The sequence below is a fragment of the Ctenopharyngodon idella genome, chromosome 14 (genome assembly GCF_019924925.1).
Source record: "Ctenopharyngodon idella isolate HZGC_01 chromosome 14, HZGC01, whole genome shotgun sequence".
Taxonomy (NCBI): domain Eukaryota; kingdom Metazoa; phylum Chordata; class Actinopteri; order Cypriniformes; family Xenocyprididae; genus Ctenopharyngodon; species Ctenopharyngodon idella.
Genome location: NC_067233.1, coordinates 6,557,061 through 6,572,629, shown reverse-complemented (window position 1 = coordinate 6,572,629; position 15,569 = coordinate 6,557,061). Strand labels below are relative to the sequence as shown.

The following is a 15,569-nucleotide window of genomic DNA, read 5'->3' as shown; positions in this document are numbered from 1 at the left end:
CAGCAATTATTTGAAATGGAAATCTTTTATGAATTATTATGAATGTCTTTACTTTTAAGCATTTCGATCAATTTAATGCAAATATGCTGAATAACAGTATTTATTTAAAAAAAAAAAAAAAAAAAAACCTCAAACTTATGAACGCTAGTGTATATCAAAGCCCCATTGTATTTCCATTTGACACCATCAGATCCTGTACCACCACAGCACGTTACACTTTTTTGTAAGTGAATAGCAAGATCCTTAAGCTACCAGGTTCCCTTGCAGCTGCGCACATCTGATGCTGCTCCCAGATAGAAAAAGCAGAAAAAAACAGACTAAAAATATAGCTTAAAAAGCTAGAGATTTCTTGAATCACAGCTAAATGCATGGGCAGTTCAGAGAAATCTTCTAAATAAGCAGCATTGATTAATTTACATGATAATTACTGCAATACGTATATTTCAAGTCCATAGCAACATGTACAGAAGCCCACATGAGGCCATGCATTATTAGTATTTTTGTCTTGCTTTTGTGCCCTCTACAAAACTTCTGTCATTTTTTTTTATTAATTATATATTTATATATAATAATATATATATTTATATAAGCAATATCACACGAGTAGCCATGCAATATCGCTCTATATCAATATATACGTATATGTTCTACTCTACATAATACAACTAATAATAATACGACTCAACGTCCCTTCGTTACTAGTTCTGAAGTGACGTCATAGAATTAGTAACGGAGGCTTGGGCTCAACTGTTAAACTGCCAACTTGAGATTTGAATCTGTGGCAGAAGGAAGTAGTTTTGAACAAAAGAGGGTTTTTAAAGACACTCCATTCTTTTATTATTATTTATTTACACACTTGTACTGTTGAACTGTTGTATAAACACAATATCACACACGTAGCCGTGCGATATGGTTCTATGTCATCACGGCTGTGATTACCTACGGCACTCAGCCTACGGCCAAATCACAGCCGTGCTGATATAGAGCGATATCGCATGGCTACTCGTGTGATATTGCTTATGTATTGTGTGAGAGAGAGATCAACTAAGCGGGTGCATTACCTGCATCTAGCTGATATTCTTCAGGTAAATCTTATACTAATAATCACAAAATCAGTTTGACTTTGTCTTTGTCCTTTTAACAGTTAAGGGGATTTCCCATGACAGAGCTAGTCAATTCATTTGTAAGTTGCGACTTATAAGGTGTTGTTTAAAGTAAAAACAACGTCCTTGTTTACAACCTTGTTTCATTCCCTTTCAATATAAAAGTCTTTGCTGCCATCTAATGGCGCAATAATGTAACTTTCACTGAAGACGTAATTGCAATCACTAATGGACCCTTTCTTAAAGGGATAGTTCACCCAAAAATGAAAATTTGATGTTTATCTGCTTACCCCCAGGGCATCCAAGATGTAGGTGACTTTGCTTCTTTAGTAGAACACAAATGATGATTTTAACTCAAACCGTTGCGGTCTGTCAGTCATATAATGCATTTAAACGGTAACACCATCTATGAGAATAAAAAAAACATGCACAAACAAATCCAAATTAAACCCTGCGGCTCGTGACGACACATTGATGTCCTAAGACACGAAATGATCGGTTTGTGTGAGAAATCGAACAGTATTTATATCATTTTTATATAATTTTTTACCTCTAATACACCACTAACGCACTCTGACAACGGAAGTGATGTCTCGCACTCGTTGAAGTATAGGCACGAGACATCACTTCCGTTGTCAGAGCGCTTTCAGACCTCACCAATCGGATGCGCAAGGCAGTTGGACATAGTAGTGTATTAGAGGTAAAAAATGATATAAATACTGTTCGGTTTCTTGCACAAACCGATCATTTCGTGTCTTAGGACATCAATGTGTCGTCACGAGCCGCAGGGTTTAATTTGGATTTGTTTGTGCATGTTTTTTTTTATTCTCATAGATGGTGTTTCCGTTTCAATGCATTATAAGACTGACAGACCGCAACGGTTGGAGTTAAAATCATCATTTGTGTTCTACTGAAGAAACAAAGTCACCTACATCTTGGATGCCCTGGGGGTAGGCAGATAAACATCAAATTTTCATTTTTGGGTCAACTATCCCTTTAACATGTTATTTAAATAAAATATTTATTGAAAAATAATATTTAAATAAACAATATTAGCCATTATAAAAGTATGTACAATAGGAAACATGAAAACAGTCAAAAGTACAAAAGCAGTGCTAGTTATAGTACAGGATTTCAGTTATGAAACTTAACTTTGCCCTCAGCAAAATCGATTTGCTCTGGAACAAATAATAGATTTATAAGACCAAAGACTGCCCATTTTACCCTATATTTGAGGTCTAAATAACTACATTCTCGCCTAAAAAACTTATAAAACTACATTCTGTGACATAACAACAGTAGTATTTGTAAAATTATTGTGGGTGCTTGTCCGCCATGACACTCACTGTGAGAAATGCTACAAGCAGAGCATGGCTGGAAAAGGCTCTCAACCAATCAGATTCGAGAACCAGAACGAACTGTTGTATAAATATTTATATATTTAAATCTAATTAGATATTAAATTATAATAAAATAAACAATTTACACAAAATTGACTCTAATCAAGTGTTATGATGCAGAAAGGAGTGAGAATGTGCCTTTCCCTTCAGGCAGACCCAACAGGACTTGTTTTTGTAGGGCAGAGCATGTGATTTTGTATTCATCTCAGGGTTTCTGAGAAAAGCTGTGTAGGGGGGTGTTCTTATTTCTTGGCTGACTGTCTCTGAGAACTCTGTCTTTTTAGAGTCTGACGAAGACTCTGGCATCCAAACTGCCTTTTTGACATCCAGAGGTATAGCAGTCAGTGATGAGGAAACTCATCTGTCTGGAGCCAGCCTTATTATGTTACCCGATCAAATTGTACCTGTATTAGCGAGGACTCCACCCATATATATATTGGGAGACCGGGGAAATGGGCAGTGGGAATTTATGCAGTTCACTGGAATGTGCAGTATGTTCAATAAATGCATAGGCTAGTTGGTAAATAATGTCGTTGTTCCCTCTCGGGATACCATCAGACTACATCTGGCAGTGGCAACATTGACAGCCTGTCAATCTGCAAGATTCTTATAGTGTCCTTAGTTTTAGGTTCTGCTTCGTTGTGGCAACCTTGGATGCCAGGGCTTTTTAAAAGACACTTAAGGCTACTGCACAATATACATTTTTGATATATATTAGATGTGATGTTGTTTAATATGCTGTTTAATACTCTGCTAGATACACTACTGTTCAAATGTTTGGGGTTGGTAAGATTATTAAAATTTAAAACAACTTTTTTCTATTTTAATATCATTTTTTAATATCAGCATCATTACTCTAGTCTTCAGTGTCACATGATCCTTCAGAAATCATTCTAATATGCTGATTTGGTGCTCAAGAGACATTTCTCATCATCAATGTCCAAAAGAACAGCATTGATTTGAAATAGATTTGTCTTTACTGTTACTTTTCTTTCAAAAAACAAACAAATAAATAAATAATTAAAATATTACTGACCCCAAACTTTTGAATGGTAGTCTCTCTGCTTATACTCAGTGTTCCCAAGGTAAAACCAGAGAAATCAGGGAAAAACATCATAAAAGTGTGATTTTCAAGTGCTGAAAAGTCGGGTATTAAATATATTTTAAAAAGTGATATGAATTTCTATAGCCAATACACTGTACATTTTTGTATATGCTTAGTTTTAAACCATTTCATCTGCTAGCAATTGCAATTTGTGAGTGCATTCTCCAGTAATGTCTGGAAAATTGAATCATGGAGTCATGGAAAAAATCATGGAAATTCTTAGGCAAAAGGTGTGGGAACCCTGTAGAGAGACACTGAAAAACAGCACTTTAAAAAGTTTGTCAGTCAGAGCACAGCACATCCAGCCATTCAGCATGTCTAGATACTGTATACCAAACAATATACGTCACACAAATAATCCACCCTGGCATGTAAAATGTTTTTGTAATGTATATTGTTGTGTTGCTAAGGACATGTTTTACATTACCCTGCTTGCTCTAAGTCACAGTCATCTTGCCATGCAGCAGTGTTGACGCATGTTTGCATGTGCTACTGCGCTTTTCACAGACAGTGGAGGACATATCCGCAAAAGCGCCACGCTTTTACTCACTCTAACCCCCATGAAGAGAATCCAGAGCTCACCAAACCTATACACGCTCACAGGTATCAGTCTCCTTACAGGAAACTCAAAGAGATTGCCTTAAAACTACAATAATGCATTAAACATTTGAAAACTAGTTCATTAAAATTAAAATATTTGCCAACGAGTGGTTCATGTTTGCTTGTTTGTCGTAAGCATTGTTAGCAGTGGAGTATTTACTCTGATTTGAAGACATTGCTGCTGGTGTTAAGGGTGAGGGTGTGTTTACTCAGACACTGTGAACAGGAATTCCTCTTCACTGCACTCAACGTCACTCATTCCACATCTGTGTTTTATCTTGCTTCATCTTATGCCCTACCACAACCTCCCTCCCTGACTTTCTTTCCTTCTTTTACTCTTGCTCGCCATCTCAAAATTGTGCTCGCAGCTTCTTAAGGAATGTTTGAGAGCGGGAGCTCTCCTTTCCTTTGCTTAAAGGGAAAAAGCAGCTCACAGTTGCCAGATTGTTGCCATAGTTGTGCACTTCCATGGCAACAATTGTATACTTCAGGCTTTTTCCCTCGTCTTCTCTCGGCACAGTTTCCTCTGGGGGTGACCCTTTTTGTTTGAGCAGTCTCACTGACTATGACCTCACACACACATATTCTCCATTGTTTAATTAGACAGCGGGCGGGCGAGGAACAAACACATCTCATTCAGGACAGAGTTAGACCGCTGTTCATTTAGCACTGTGTTTAATGAGTAAAGGTTATTATGTTATATTATACACAAAAGACTTCAAATGAATAGTTTTGACTTTTATCAAGTGTTTATTTAAGACAAAAGTGTGTGTTTTTAAAAGAGCCTTTTTGAAATTAGTTTTCAGAAGTGGTAATTGACTGCCAGATTTCCTTTGTGAAATGTTTTTTGGGAAAACCTCCCTCATTCTTTCCACCTTTCATTCTTTCTTCATGCTGTCCATATATTTTCTTCTCTTCCATTCATCTGCTCTAAAAGTTGAAGCAGTGGCCTGGAATAAATTACGGATGTAAATATGATATACATTCTTTAAAATAAAGGCTCCAAAAGTGGGTTTTCGCAGCGATGCCATAGAAGAACCATTTTGGGTTCTCCAAAGAACCTTTCAGTGAGCAGTTCATAAAAGAACAATTATTTTCTTAGTATAAAGAACATTTTAATAACCTAAAGGACATTTTCCCACCATAAAGAACCCATTTTTGCATGAAAGTTAAAGCTTCTTCATGAAACCATTGATGTCAATAAAGAACTTTTATGTTTCAGAGTGTACATCATTTCACTGTGTGAAAAGTAGATCTCTTGCTAGTGTTTAACAATGTTCTCTTATCTCATTTTCACCTGTGCATAGACTCTGAATCACAATCCAAAGATTCAGGTAAGCAGCCTTTATTTCATTTATTTAACATATTTCTTTTTTTACAAACAAGTACATATGCTTTGGAAAACAATGTACTGTAACTGTTACTGCAAAGCTTTCTCAAATTCTTCTTTCTTACTGGTCAACAGTGGCATTCTGTGGTCAAATATTTTGTATATATGAATATGAAACACACTTTTAAGTGTTTTGTTTGTCTACTGTTAGATTTATGGAGGCCCAGCAGCAGCACCAGTGATGGTCTGAGAAACGGTGACATGTGCTCTTCCTCTCTGGCAGCTAAAGGCTACAGAAGTGTCAGGCCCAACTTTCAGGATAAAAAGTCTCCCACACCAGTACGTTCTGCTGTGTTTACTTCACTCATTTGTTTTTCTTATCCTTTCTGTCGCTGGGGGTTTTCCTTCCGCAGGAAACGCCTGTGGAAGTCCATTCGACAGGTGTTATTAATGACATTTTTAACTGTACAGGTCACACCCTTTTCTAGCGTACTGCTCAGTTTGAAAACTAAACACAAAGCAAACCTCTCAACTGACTTGAATGAATCTCAGTACTATTATTGATTATGAGAAAATTGATTATTGATTATGTGCCTGTTTGTTTTATTTTGAAGTGAAGCTTGCTGAATGTGCACCCTACCTAAAAAGTTCATTTCAATTTCCTTTCCAGCTACAGAGAATTGATGAATTCTAATATTATTTAATCTAATCTCCTGTATGTGTAATATGTTTGTGTTCTCATTGTCACATAAGTGCTTGACTGAAACTTTTTTAGTTGTGCCCTGCTGATGGTAATACAGCAGAATTTTACCACCTTATACACGTCCTCACTATAACAATCAGCTGTTTATCTCAGAGAGATTATTCTCCAAGGCAACCACGTCCACACCCTCTTATTCAATGAGAGAACCACTACAGAACAACAGTATCTGACCTGTGCTCTAATGTCCCAATGCCCACTTTCCTTAATTAGGCACAAGAGCATAGTGTCCATTCCCACAGACTGCTGTCCACAGAGGACCAAATCTCATGCTCTTCACAAGCAGAGCAGTCCTACATGCACCCCCCATCTAGGGAGTTGGAGAGACACGTAGCTTCCTTCGCCATTCGCATTAACCCTAGGCCACAGATATCGGGACGGCGCACACAGGCACTGTCTTTGAGACCCCCTACCCCTCCTAAAAGGATGGACCTCCCGGATAGCCACTCACGCCCCTGCCCTCCACTGCCATCTGCAGCCCCTCCAGTGGTATATGTCACTGATTTTATAATCACATATGCATTAGCTTAATAACACCCTCCTCTACACCATGCTGTGTCTTAGTAAACATAACTAATCCTGTTTCTGCATTTTGCTGATGAACATTCAGGTTCCAATCATTGTATATTCAAATCATAAAAAAGGTTTTTTTAAATTTAATATGATTTTACAATATTATTATTATCAAATAATTTCAGCCATGGTGATCATAAGAGACTTATTTCAAAACCAAATCTTACCGACCCCAAACTTTTGAACGATAATGTGTGTGTGTGTCTGTATGTGTGTGTGTGTATGTACACAGTGTTGGGGCAAGCTACTTTTAAAAGTAATGTGGTACAATATTGTGTTACTCCCTAAAAAAATAACTAATTGTGTTAGTTACTTTTTATGGAATGTAATGTATTACTGTATGTTACTTTTGCATTACTTTTTCTCAGCTGGGCTGTGCTTGCTTGTTTTTTTTTAATGTAAATTTTTGGCAAATGTTAAGGCTGTTTCACACCACAAGTGAAATGAATAAGCCTCAGGCTGAAGGAAATGCAAATTCACACCTGTACAGTAGAGGGCGCAGCTCAGACAAACCTTTCAGTTTTGCTGCCATTCTGGATTGCAGAAGAATTGGACACAGGAGAAAAAAGTTCAACACTCTTACTTCTACGGAGACCCGCACATGACATGCAAGAAAAAAAATTAAATCGTCCGCACAATTTACTATTTCATTCCTTCTATTTATAAATCATGCGCATGATTTATAAATCGAGGGAACGAAAAAGTAAAGTGTGCGCATGATTTAGTAAATCGAGGGAATGAAATAGTAAATCGAGGGAACGAATTAGTAAATCGAGGGAACAAATTAGTAAATCGTGTGCAGTAAATAGGTCAATTTTGATTTCATGACGGCTTTAATTATTGCAGGTTTGCGTAATATTCTGAGTTTGTATTTCACTGTTTTTTATTCATTTTGAGGAATAATGAATCTATTTCTGTGCAAGATGAGTAAATTTGCTCGCATTTAGTCTAGACCTACAATAACCATTATGTTTATACAGCGCACACAACACCTTTGAACTTTCTTGTGATTTCTCTTAACAAGGGGACATGAAAGGGGTCAGTCAATAAATGGGAAAACAAAGTAACTTGCACTACATATTTAAAAAAGTAGCTCAGATATTATTGTAAATTTAAAAGTAATGTGTTACTTTACTAGTTACTTGAAAAAAATAATCTGATTATGTAACTCACGTTACTTGTGATGCCTTACCCCAACACTGTATGTATATATATATGTGTATATATATATATATATATATATATACTTACAAATAATGTACAGTGTGAATATGACATTTTCCATGGCATTTCAATTTTTTATTTTATATATATACATATATTTTCTGCAATACAAATGTGATTTTAAAAGCTTGGTTATGACCTCATTTTGATCATATGATTTTGAACTTTTTGTTTTAGCATTATGCTTTAATGCAACATTGGAATAACATTCTGATCTGTAACCCCTCATCCTTTCTAACGCACAGCCATTCGCTGCATCACATCACTACGTCTCTCACACGCGCTGTGCCAACTGCTGAGTCTCATCTGTGACACTCTCCTCTCTGTCATTCAGCCTGAGGTACCAGTCCTTCTTAAACAAACCTATCCTGGAACAGCACTGACCTCACAGTCACCCCCTAATCGGCTCAGATTCTCCCTCGATTTCATCAGCTCCAGAGCACCTGACCATCACCCCGAGACCCCTCCTCCAGGCCCTCCCTCTCCCGGCTCGGAGCCTCTACTGGGGCAGAGCCGCTGTTCTTCCCGCGCTCAGAGCGAAGCATCCACAGCAGTGCTGGAGGAGTTGAGGGCGTGTGGACTAGGCCCAGAGGGTGGCACTCGTACCCCATCTCCAACCCTCAGCCAGATGAGTGCGGTCACAGACAACATCTGGTTACACTTCCCTGCAGCTAGCACCGCTAATGTAATTATTCACCGGCAGTTCGACACTCTGTCATATCTGTCATACTGTTTCTTTCTTTGTCAGATTTTATAAGTATTCCTACCTTCATTTTTATATATATTTTTTAAAGAAAATAATACTTTCATATAGCAAGGATGCAAGGAAATTGTTTAAAAGTGACAGTAAAGACATTTATAATATTACAAAAGATTTTTATTTCAAATAAATTCTTTGAACTTTCTACTCCTCAAACAATCCTGAAAGAAATGTATCCCAGTTTAAAAAAAAATGTTAAGCAGCACAACTTTTTTTCAGCATTAATAATAATAATAAATGTATATTGAGCCTCAAATCAACATGTTAGAATGATTTCTGAAGGATCATGTGACACTGAAGACTGGAGTAATGATGCTAAAAATTCAGCTTTGGCATCAGAGGAATAAATTACATTTTAAAATAAATTACAATATAAAACTCCTATTTCAAATTATAATAACATTTCACAGCATTACTGTTTTTACTGTATTTTTAATCAAATAAATGCAGCCTAACATTAAATTTCACCAACCCAAAACTTTTATAAAATATTTATTTTTACTCTGTCTCACCCTTTTTTCATTCATTTTCTGTTCTTTTCTCCTCTCTTATCCCTTTGAAAACTCAATTAGCTCATCTTAACTTGCTTTGTACAAACTTATTGTCAATTGTTTCTAATTTGGTTTCATTCCTCTGCATTTTTAGAGGCTGGTTCAACAGACACCAATATCACTTGTCCAGTGTTCACATTTAGTGGTTTCAGCATTTCTTCTCTGTGGGATTATAACAATACTAACATCACTTCTGCTCTAGATTCACATCAACTCTGCATCAAGTGTCTCAAGGGTTGTCACTAACACCTTTTGCCATACAGATTGTCTTGATGTTTTGTCAGTGCTGAGTTTCTCAATATGACACACTATATCTTTGTCAAAGATTTTAGGTGTATGAGAACATGCTTTAGTTGTGACTTCTTGTTGTACTGCTCCTGTGGTATCTCTTTTTGTATACTAACACTTAATACTAACCACTTCCTGGAAATAATCAATTCCAAACTCTAAAACCCATTGTTGTTTTTTCCCCATTAAATATCTTCCCAGTTTGTGGGTACTGTATTTAGTTTCCTTATTTTACTAGTCAATCTACAAGTCTTTTGTGGTTTTGTTTTTATTGTTCTGTTCTTTATCCCCGGTCAACTTTTATTAAGGCTAACAGATGTCATCTGTGACATAATAGTTCAATCTCAATGTAATTTATTATGCCTAAAGATGGTTCTTCAGTTAACAGGGTCTCTGTGTTGTGTTATACAGGGCCAGATGACTGTGAACGGGGGTCTGACTGTGCCAGCAAGTCCTCGTATTCACCTCCAAAGACCCTTCTCTCCCTCAACATACCCTCCTCCTCCTTCACTGAGCCCTAGTATTACAGCCATGCAGCAGGCTAGAACCACTGGTGAGTACTGAAGCTAATCAGACACTTCCCTGTGCTCTTGTGTGAGTGACGTTCACCCTTTTCATGATTGATTTTATCATTTGTAAGGACAAAGAAACTGAATTAGGTATATATATTGCATCTCAGTTTGTAGCTAGTTTAACTACAGCCACAGATTATATAACCATATTCATTTATACAATAGTAGTAAATAAGTTATAGGTCAGTTTTCTGATAAATTATGATTTTTCTTTGAACAATCCCAATATTTATTTTTAAATCCCAAGATTTTTAGATCCCAATAGTGATTTAAATCCCGCTGCTGGTTGCTGAATACCAGTTTGTTTGAGGAAATCAAAAACATACAGCATGACCAGAGCAGTCTGATTCACAAACAAATGACTCTCATAAGCTGGTTCTTTTTTGTGAATCAGTAACAAACAGTGTGACCAGATCAGTCTGATTCACGAACAAATGACTCTCATAAGCTGGTTCTTTTTTGTGAATCAGTAACAAACAGTGTGACCAGATCAGTCTGATTCACGAACAAATGACTCTCATAAGCTGGTCCTTTTGAGTGAATCAGTAACATACAGTGTGACCAGATCCATCTGATTCACAAACAAATGACTCTCATATTGTAAGCTGGTCCTTTTGAGTGAATCAATAACATACAGCCTGACCAGAACCGTCTGATTCATGAACAAATGACTCTCATAAGCTGATCCTTTTAAATGAATCAGAAACAACATACAGCGTGACCAGAGCAGTCTGATTCAGGAACAAATGACTCTCATAAGCCGACTTTAAATGAATAGTTAAACAAGACTCATTACTAGTTTTAATCAGTCTGAAACACTGACCTGTGTAATTCACAGCATTATTAGAAAGAAAATTTAATTTCATATGCTAGCAATGGACATTATAACTGAAACATACCCTAATGCAGTGAATCAAAATTGAATCAAAAGTTTGTGAATCAGAAACAAATCGAATCAGGAAATCTGTTTTGACACCCAGCCCTAATATGTGAACATGGCTTTAATAATGAATCAAATACATGGCGTATCAGAACCATAAAAATAATTATTCCAGAATGGCTGTTGTTGATGTTTAAGTAATTCCTAACATACACCTGTCCTGGAATATCTTTACTGCCAAGTGTTGCAAAGCATTGGAGTACAGCTGTAAAAATGATCTCCCTGGTCTCTGATAAATCACAGCTGATGTGCCAGGCTCTAATGAAGTACTAATGAGTAAGAAAGTGTGAACTGGCTGCAGCGGTGTTTACCGGCCGTGTGACACTAAGCGTATCTCGACTGGTCCACTCTGAGCGTGCTCCCGCGATCTCTCTAATCCCAAGTGGCAAATGCCGGGGATTAAGCTCAAATCTGAGCGACGGAGGGGTTGGGGTGAGGGAGGAGCTGAGACACTGGGATTAGAGCGTCTGTCTGCGTAAGGCTGGCCTTTGTCTCCACAGAGCCCATTTTGCTGTTTTTTTCCCCCAAAAGGCTTCAGTCTGAATGCCTTTACATGTCTGACTGTATGTGTAGAGCTGCTTTCCATGTTTATTATTCTGTGCTGGAATACTGGAATCAACATATTTATGGATTCCTTCTCCTGATGTGGAATTACAGTCTGCACTGCATCCTTGGCCTGGCTTTATTTCCCAGTTATGAACATGGGAATGTTGGTTAGTTCTGTGGGAGTTACTAAAAACTCACTCACCCCAACCTGACTCTATCTTCCATCCATCAGCCTCTGAGTCCAGCACTCCAGTCTACACCAACGTGGATCCTCCAGCACGAGCGCCACAGACTGACAGGAAAGAAACAACAGGAAAAGCTCTGCAATATACTGGCATCGGTCCTGTGGATGAGACCGGGATTCCCATTGCCATACGAACGGTGAGTGAATGCTGTTCTGGGATGTTAATCTTTTGTTGCTATATTTGGTAAACCTTTATTTTGACGGTCCACTTCAGACATTCTACTAACTGTAAGTACCTTTGCAACTACTCTCATTAAAGTAGTAGTAGAGTGTAGAAGACTAACTCTGTATTTTGATGGTCCCTCAACAGACATTCTACTATAAGTAATTTTACAACTACAAGTGAACTTATTCTACTAACTCAAGCCTAACACCTAACCCTAACCTATAAACAGTCTACTAATACTCTAATGAGAAATAAAGTGTAACCCCAAATGTATGCTGGGCATCTTAGAGTAGATATAATCTTTTGATATTATTGTATACATTATTGTCATGCACACAAAACTCGGAAGCAAATTATTAAAGCTGTATATGGCTGTTTCTTCAGCTGTCGGCATTAATGGGTATTTTGGCTCTGTGGACTTCAGATATTTTTTATAATTTCTCTTTAAAAGTTATGAACATTTCCACCACAATGTCATTTCTACCAAAATCTCAAATAATGTATTGTGTTTGGCAGCATTCTGTGATGGAAATGAGATTTTTGCAATGAAATAACCACCAATTTAGCTAGTATTTTATGTATCCTAAATACACAAAAATAAATATTTTTGTTTGACAAAATTACACTTTAATTGCAAATAATGCTCAGTAAAAATATTCTGTTCATGAATGATATTTCTAAATTGATAAAAATATTTAAATGATTTAATGTATTAATTCATAAATATTTTCATAGTTTAATATTGAAAGTCTGGGTCTGGTACAAGGGTACAACAATACAAATCTATAATCTATAATAAGACATTTGAAAAGTAACAAATATATGATAAATGCTTGGTAAAGTTTATAAGAAAGTTTTAATGTGGCATTTTTATAAGAAAAAAAAAGAACTTTAAAAACTGTTGGTTTTATTATAAATAAAGTTGAAGAAACACCCATATGTTACTGGAGAACCTCATACTGTAACTACAACAGGCTTATTTAGAGTTAATCAATAGTATAAAAATGCTATAAACATGGATGCCTTAGCATTAATTTTAATAAAACTTGTCCCTTTATTGGCTCTGGAGACATTGTCGGAAGTGCATACCTATAATAGTTAATTCCAGAATTAATCTTCAATCAGTCTGTGGTCACATGGGACTGGCTGTTTTGATTTGTGCACTAAATTGCATTTTCCCACACTGAGTTTTATTTAGCCCCAGGGAAACATGGGCAGCTGTGCTCAGCATCATTGATGGAAAAGTAGACAGTGATGTGTCTCTCTCAGCTTAACATAGAGAGGCCAGTTGCATCAGCATTTTGCATCCAGAGTTTTGGATTCAAGGTCATGGAGCACATTCGGGTTGCTATTTGTTTTCTAAACTATGCTTCTGGACCTTGGAATCTTAATCTGTAAGGACTGAGAATGCCTGTAATCTAAAAATGCTTGTTTTGTGAATTGTTTTAGACTGTTGACAGGCCAAAAGATTGGTACAAGACCATGTTCAAACAGATTCATGTGGTGCCTAAATCAGGTAAGACTGAATGTTTTGTGTTTACCTTCATTTTATTTTAAAACTTTATACGTAAAGAAAGAAGAATATTAAGAAATCATAAAAAGCCCTAATTAGAACAAGCCTATTATGTGGTTATTAGAAGGAATTTTCTAGTCATACACTGACATACCAACATATTTTATTACATTTTTAAACAACATAAAAAAATTGAAAGATTTTTTTTTGCAAACTACACAGGATTATAGATTGTATTATCTTATTAAATTATTTTACGCTGTACATGATGTCAGTTACTGTTTTGTTTTACGAATGTAAGAGATATGCAGAACACTCGTCTTGTTGCTTTTGTGATTTTAAAGGGGTTATGAATTGATATATCAAATTTTCCTTAATCCTTTGACATGTAAGAGGTCATTGTACTAAAAAAACAGAGTTTCAGAACTCAAAACTTTAGTTCAAAAACAGCTTTTATTGAAACCAAGCTCCGAAAACGACTTGTTTTGGATTTTGTCACATTTTGACATAATAGTGCAGAAGAAAATCAGTGCCTACTTCTGTATCATTGCATCTTTGGCCCTGCCCACTGGTACGTTAGTGAGATGATAAAGAGAAAAGAGAGATACAGGATCACTGGACCAAAAATAACATTACATTCTAATAGATCCTAATGCTAGGAAAGTGGTTATTTATTTTCAACAATTCGAATGTTACAGTAGAGCATTATTTGTTTTTTCGGTACATTTCACTGTGAATTCTTTGGTAAATCAGTTTTGGCGCAGGCTTTGCAAACAAACTTTTATTGTAAGATATGAACTTGACAGTAATGCCACAATATGTAAGTAATCATGTTACTTCTAATGCATAATCTGTGATTGATTTCTGATATGTAATGATTACCTTCAGATGTTCTTTGTTTCAAAATCATTTATTGCTGTTTATGCATTAGTAAATCAAGCCAGTGATTATTGTTTCTCTTAGTAGCATGAAAATAATCTGTTTTTTAAATTGTGATTACAGTAAGCAATCAAAAAATGCTTTTTTACAGTATATCACTGGAGCTGTCAATCACACAGCTCGAGTTTATCAGTGACTGAGTTCGGGACTGCACAGTGAATCTTATTTACATCGTGTTTGCACTGTTAAAAGCATTCGTGAGAGTGCAGAAATCGAGTTGCAATGACGAGATCACTGCATTCATGCACTCAACAGACATGTCTGTCATCAGCTACAATACTCATCGCTGAAACCTTTCATACGACGGGAGTAGATCTACATATAATGTTATAATCAACACTTTTCACAATAAGTTGATCTCAACAACTGTAATAGTAAAAGGTAGTAAAAGTTTTCGAGAGAGTTCCACATGTAAAACTTATTTCATATGCAAAGATGTTAGCCAATCATAGCAATGGGCGTTTACATTGCAGTCTCACAGCAGACACGCCCCTTCCAACAGAGCGTTCAAATCAGAGGGATAAAACCAGGGTAGAAAATGGCCTTTAATTTGTAAATTATGAAAATTTAGAATTTGGTGTAAAAATCGTACTAACATTATAAGCGCACCTCAGGAAACATTATAAAATAATTTTAAAAAATGCAGTTCATGACCCCTTTAAATATGTCAGACAAGATAAAGACCTGTATTTTCTGTGTGTCTGCAGACCTGTCTGCTAAAGGGATAGTTTTTTTGCAGAGAAGGGCAACCTAGGGCCATCTAATGAGGAGTGACAACAAAAGAGCTTTACTCAGCAGGTTGTGGATTACAAGTGTGTTCATTACTGGAAATGGACTGGCAGGATGTTTGCCCGAAAGATTACAGGGGTCACAGGATCAACACCGTCATTTTGCATCTTATGTTTTTTATTATCTTACTCTCACATCCTGCAAATGAGTTTTTACATTTTTTATT

General features: G+C 36.4%; 1 protein-coding gene across 19 annotated transcripts in view; it reads left to right on the top strand.

Annotated features, from left to right (window-relative positions):
* Window positions 1–15,569, top strand: part of sorbs2b (sorbin and SH3 domain containing 2b) — a 51,463-nt gene that overhangs the window by 16,354 nt on the left and 19,540 nt on the right. For 10 of the 19 annotated variants that reach the window (XR_007933402.1, XM_051918434.1, XM_051918432.1 and 7 more), the window contains 8 exons: window positions 4,116–4,211; window positions 5,516–5,542; window positions 5,750–5,877; window positions 6,512–6,787; window positions 8,430–8,780; window positions 10,106–10,247; window positions 11,985–12,133; window positions 13,612–13,678. Coding sequence is in view for 18 of the 19 variants with exons in the window: in XM_051918434.1 (XP_051774394.1) it covers window positions 4,116–4,211; window positions 5,516–5,542; window positions 5,750–5,877; window positions 6,512–6,787; window positions 8,430–8,780; window positions 10,106–10,247; window positions 11,985–12,133; window positions 13,612–13,678 (1,236 nt within the window). In the remaining variant the exon portion in view is untranslated. Of the gene's footprint in view, window positions 1–4,115; window positions 4,212–5,515; window positions 5,543–5,749; window positions 5,878–6,511; window positions 6,788–8,340; window positions 8,781–10,105; window positions 10,248–11,984; window positions 12,134–13,611; window positions 13,679–15,569 lie in introns of those variants that run through there. The other 9 variants (XM_051918435.1, XM_051918441.1, XM_051918445.1 and 6 more) reach the window with 7 other exon arrangements.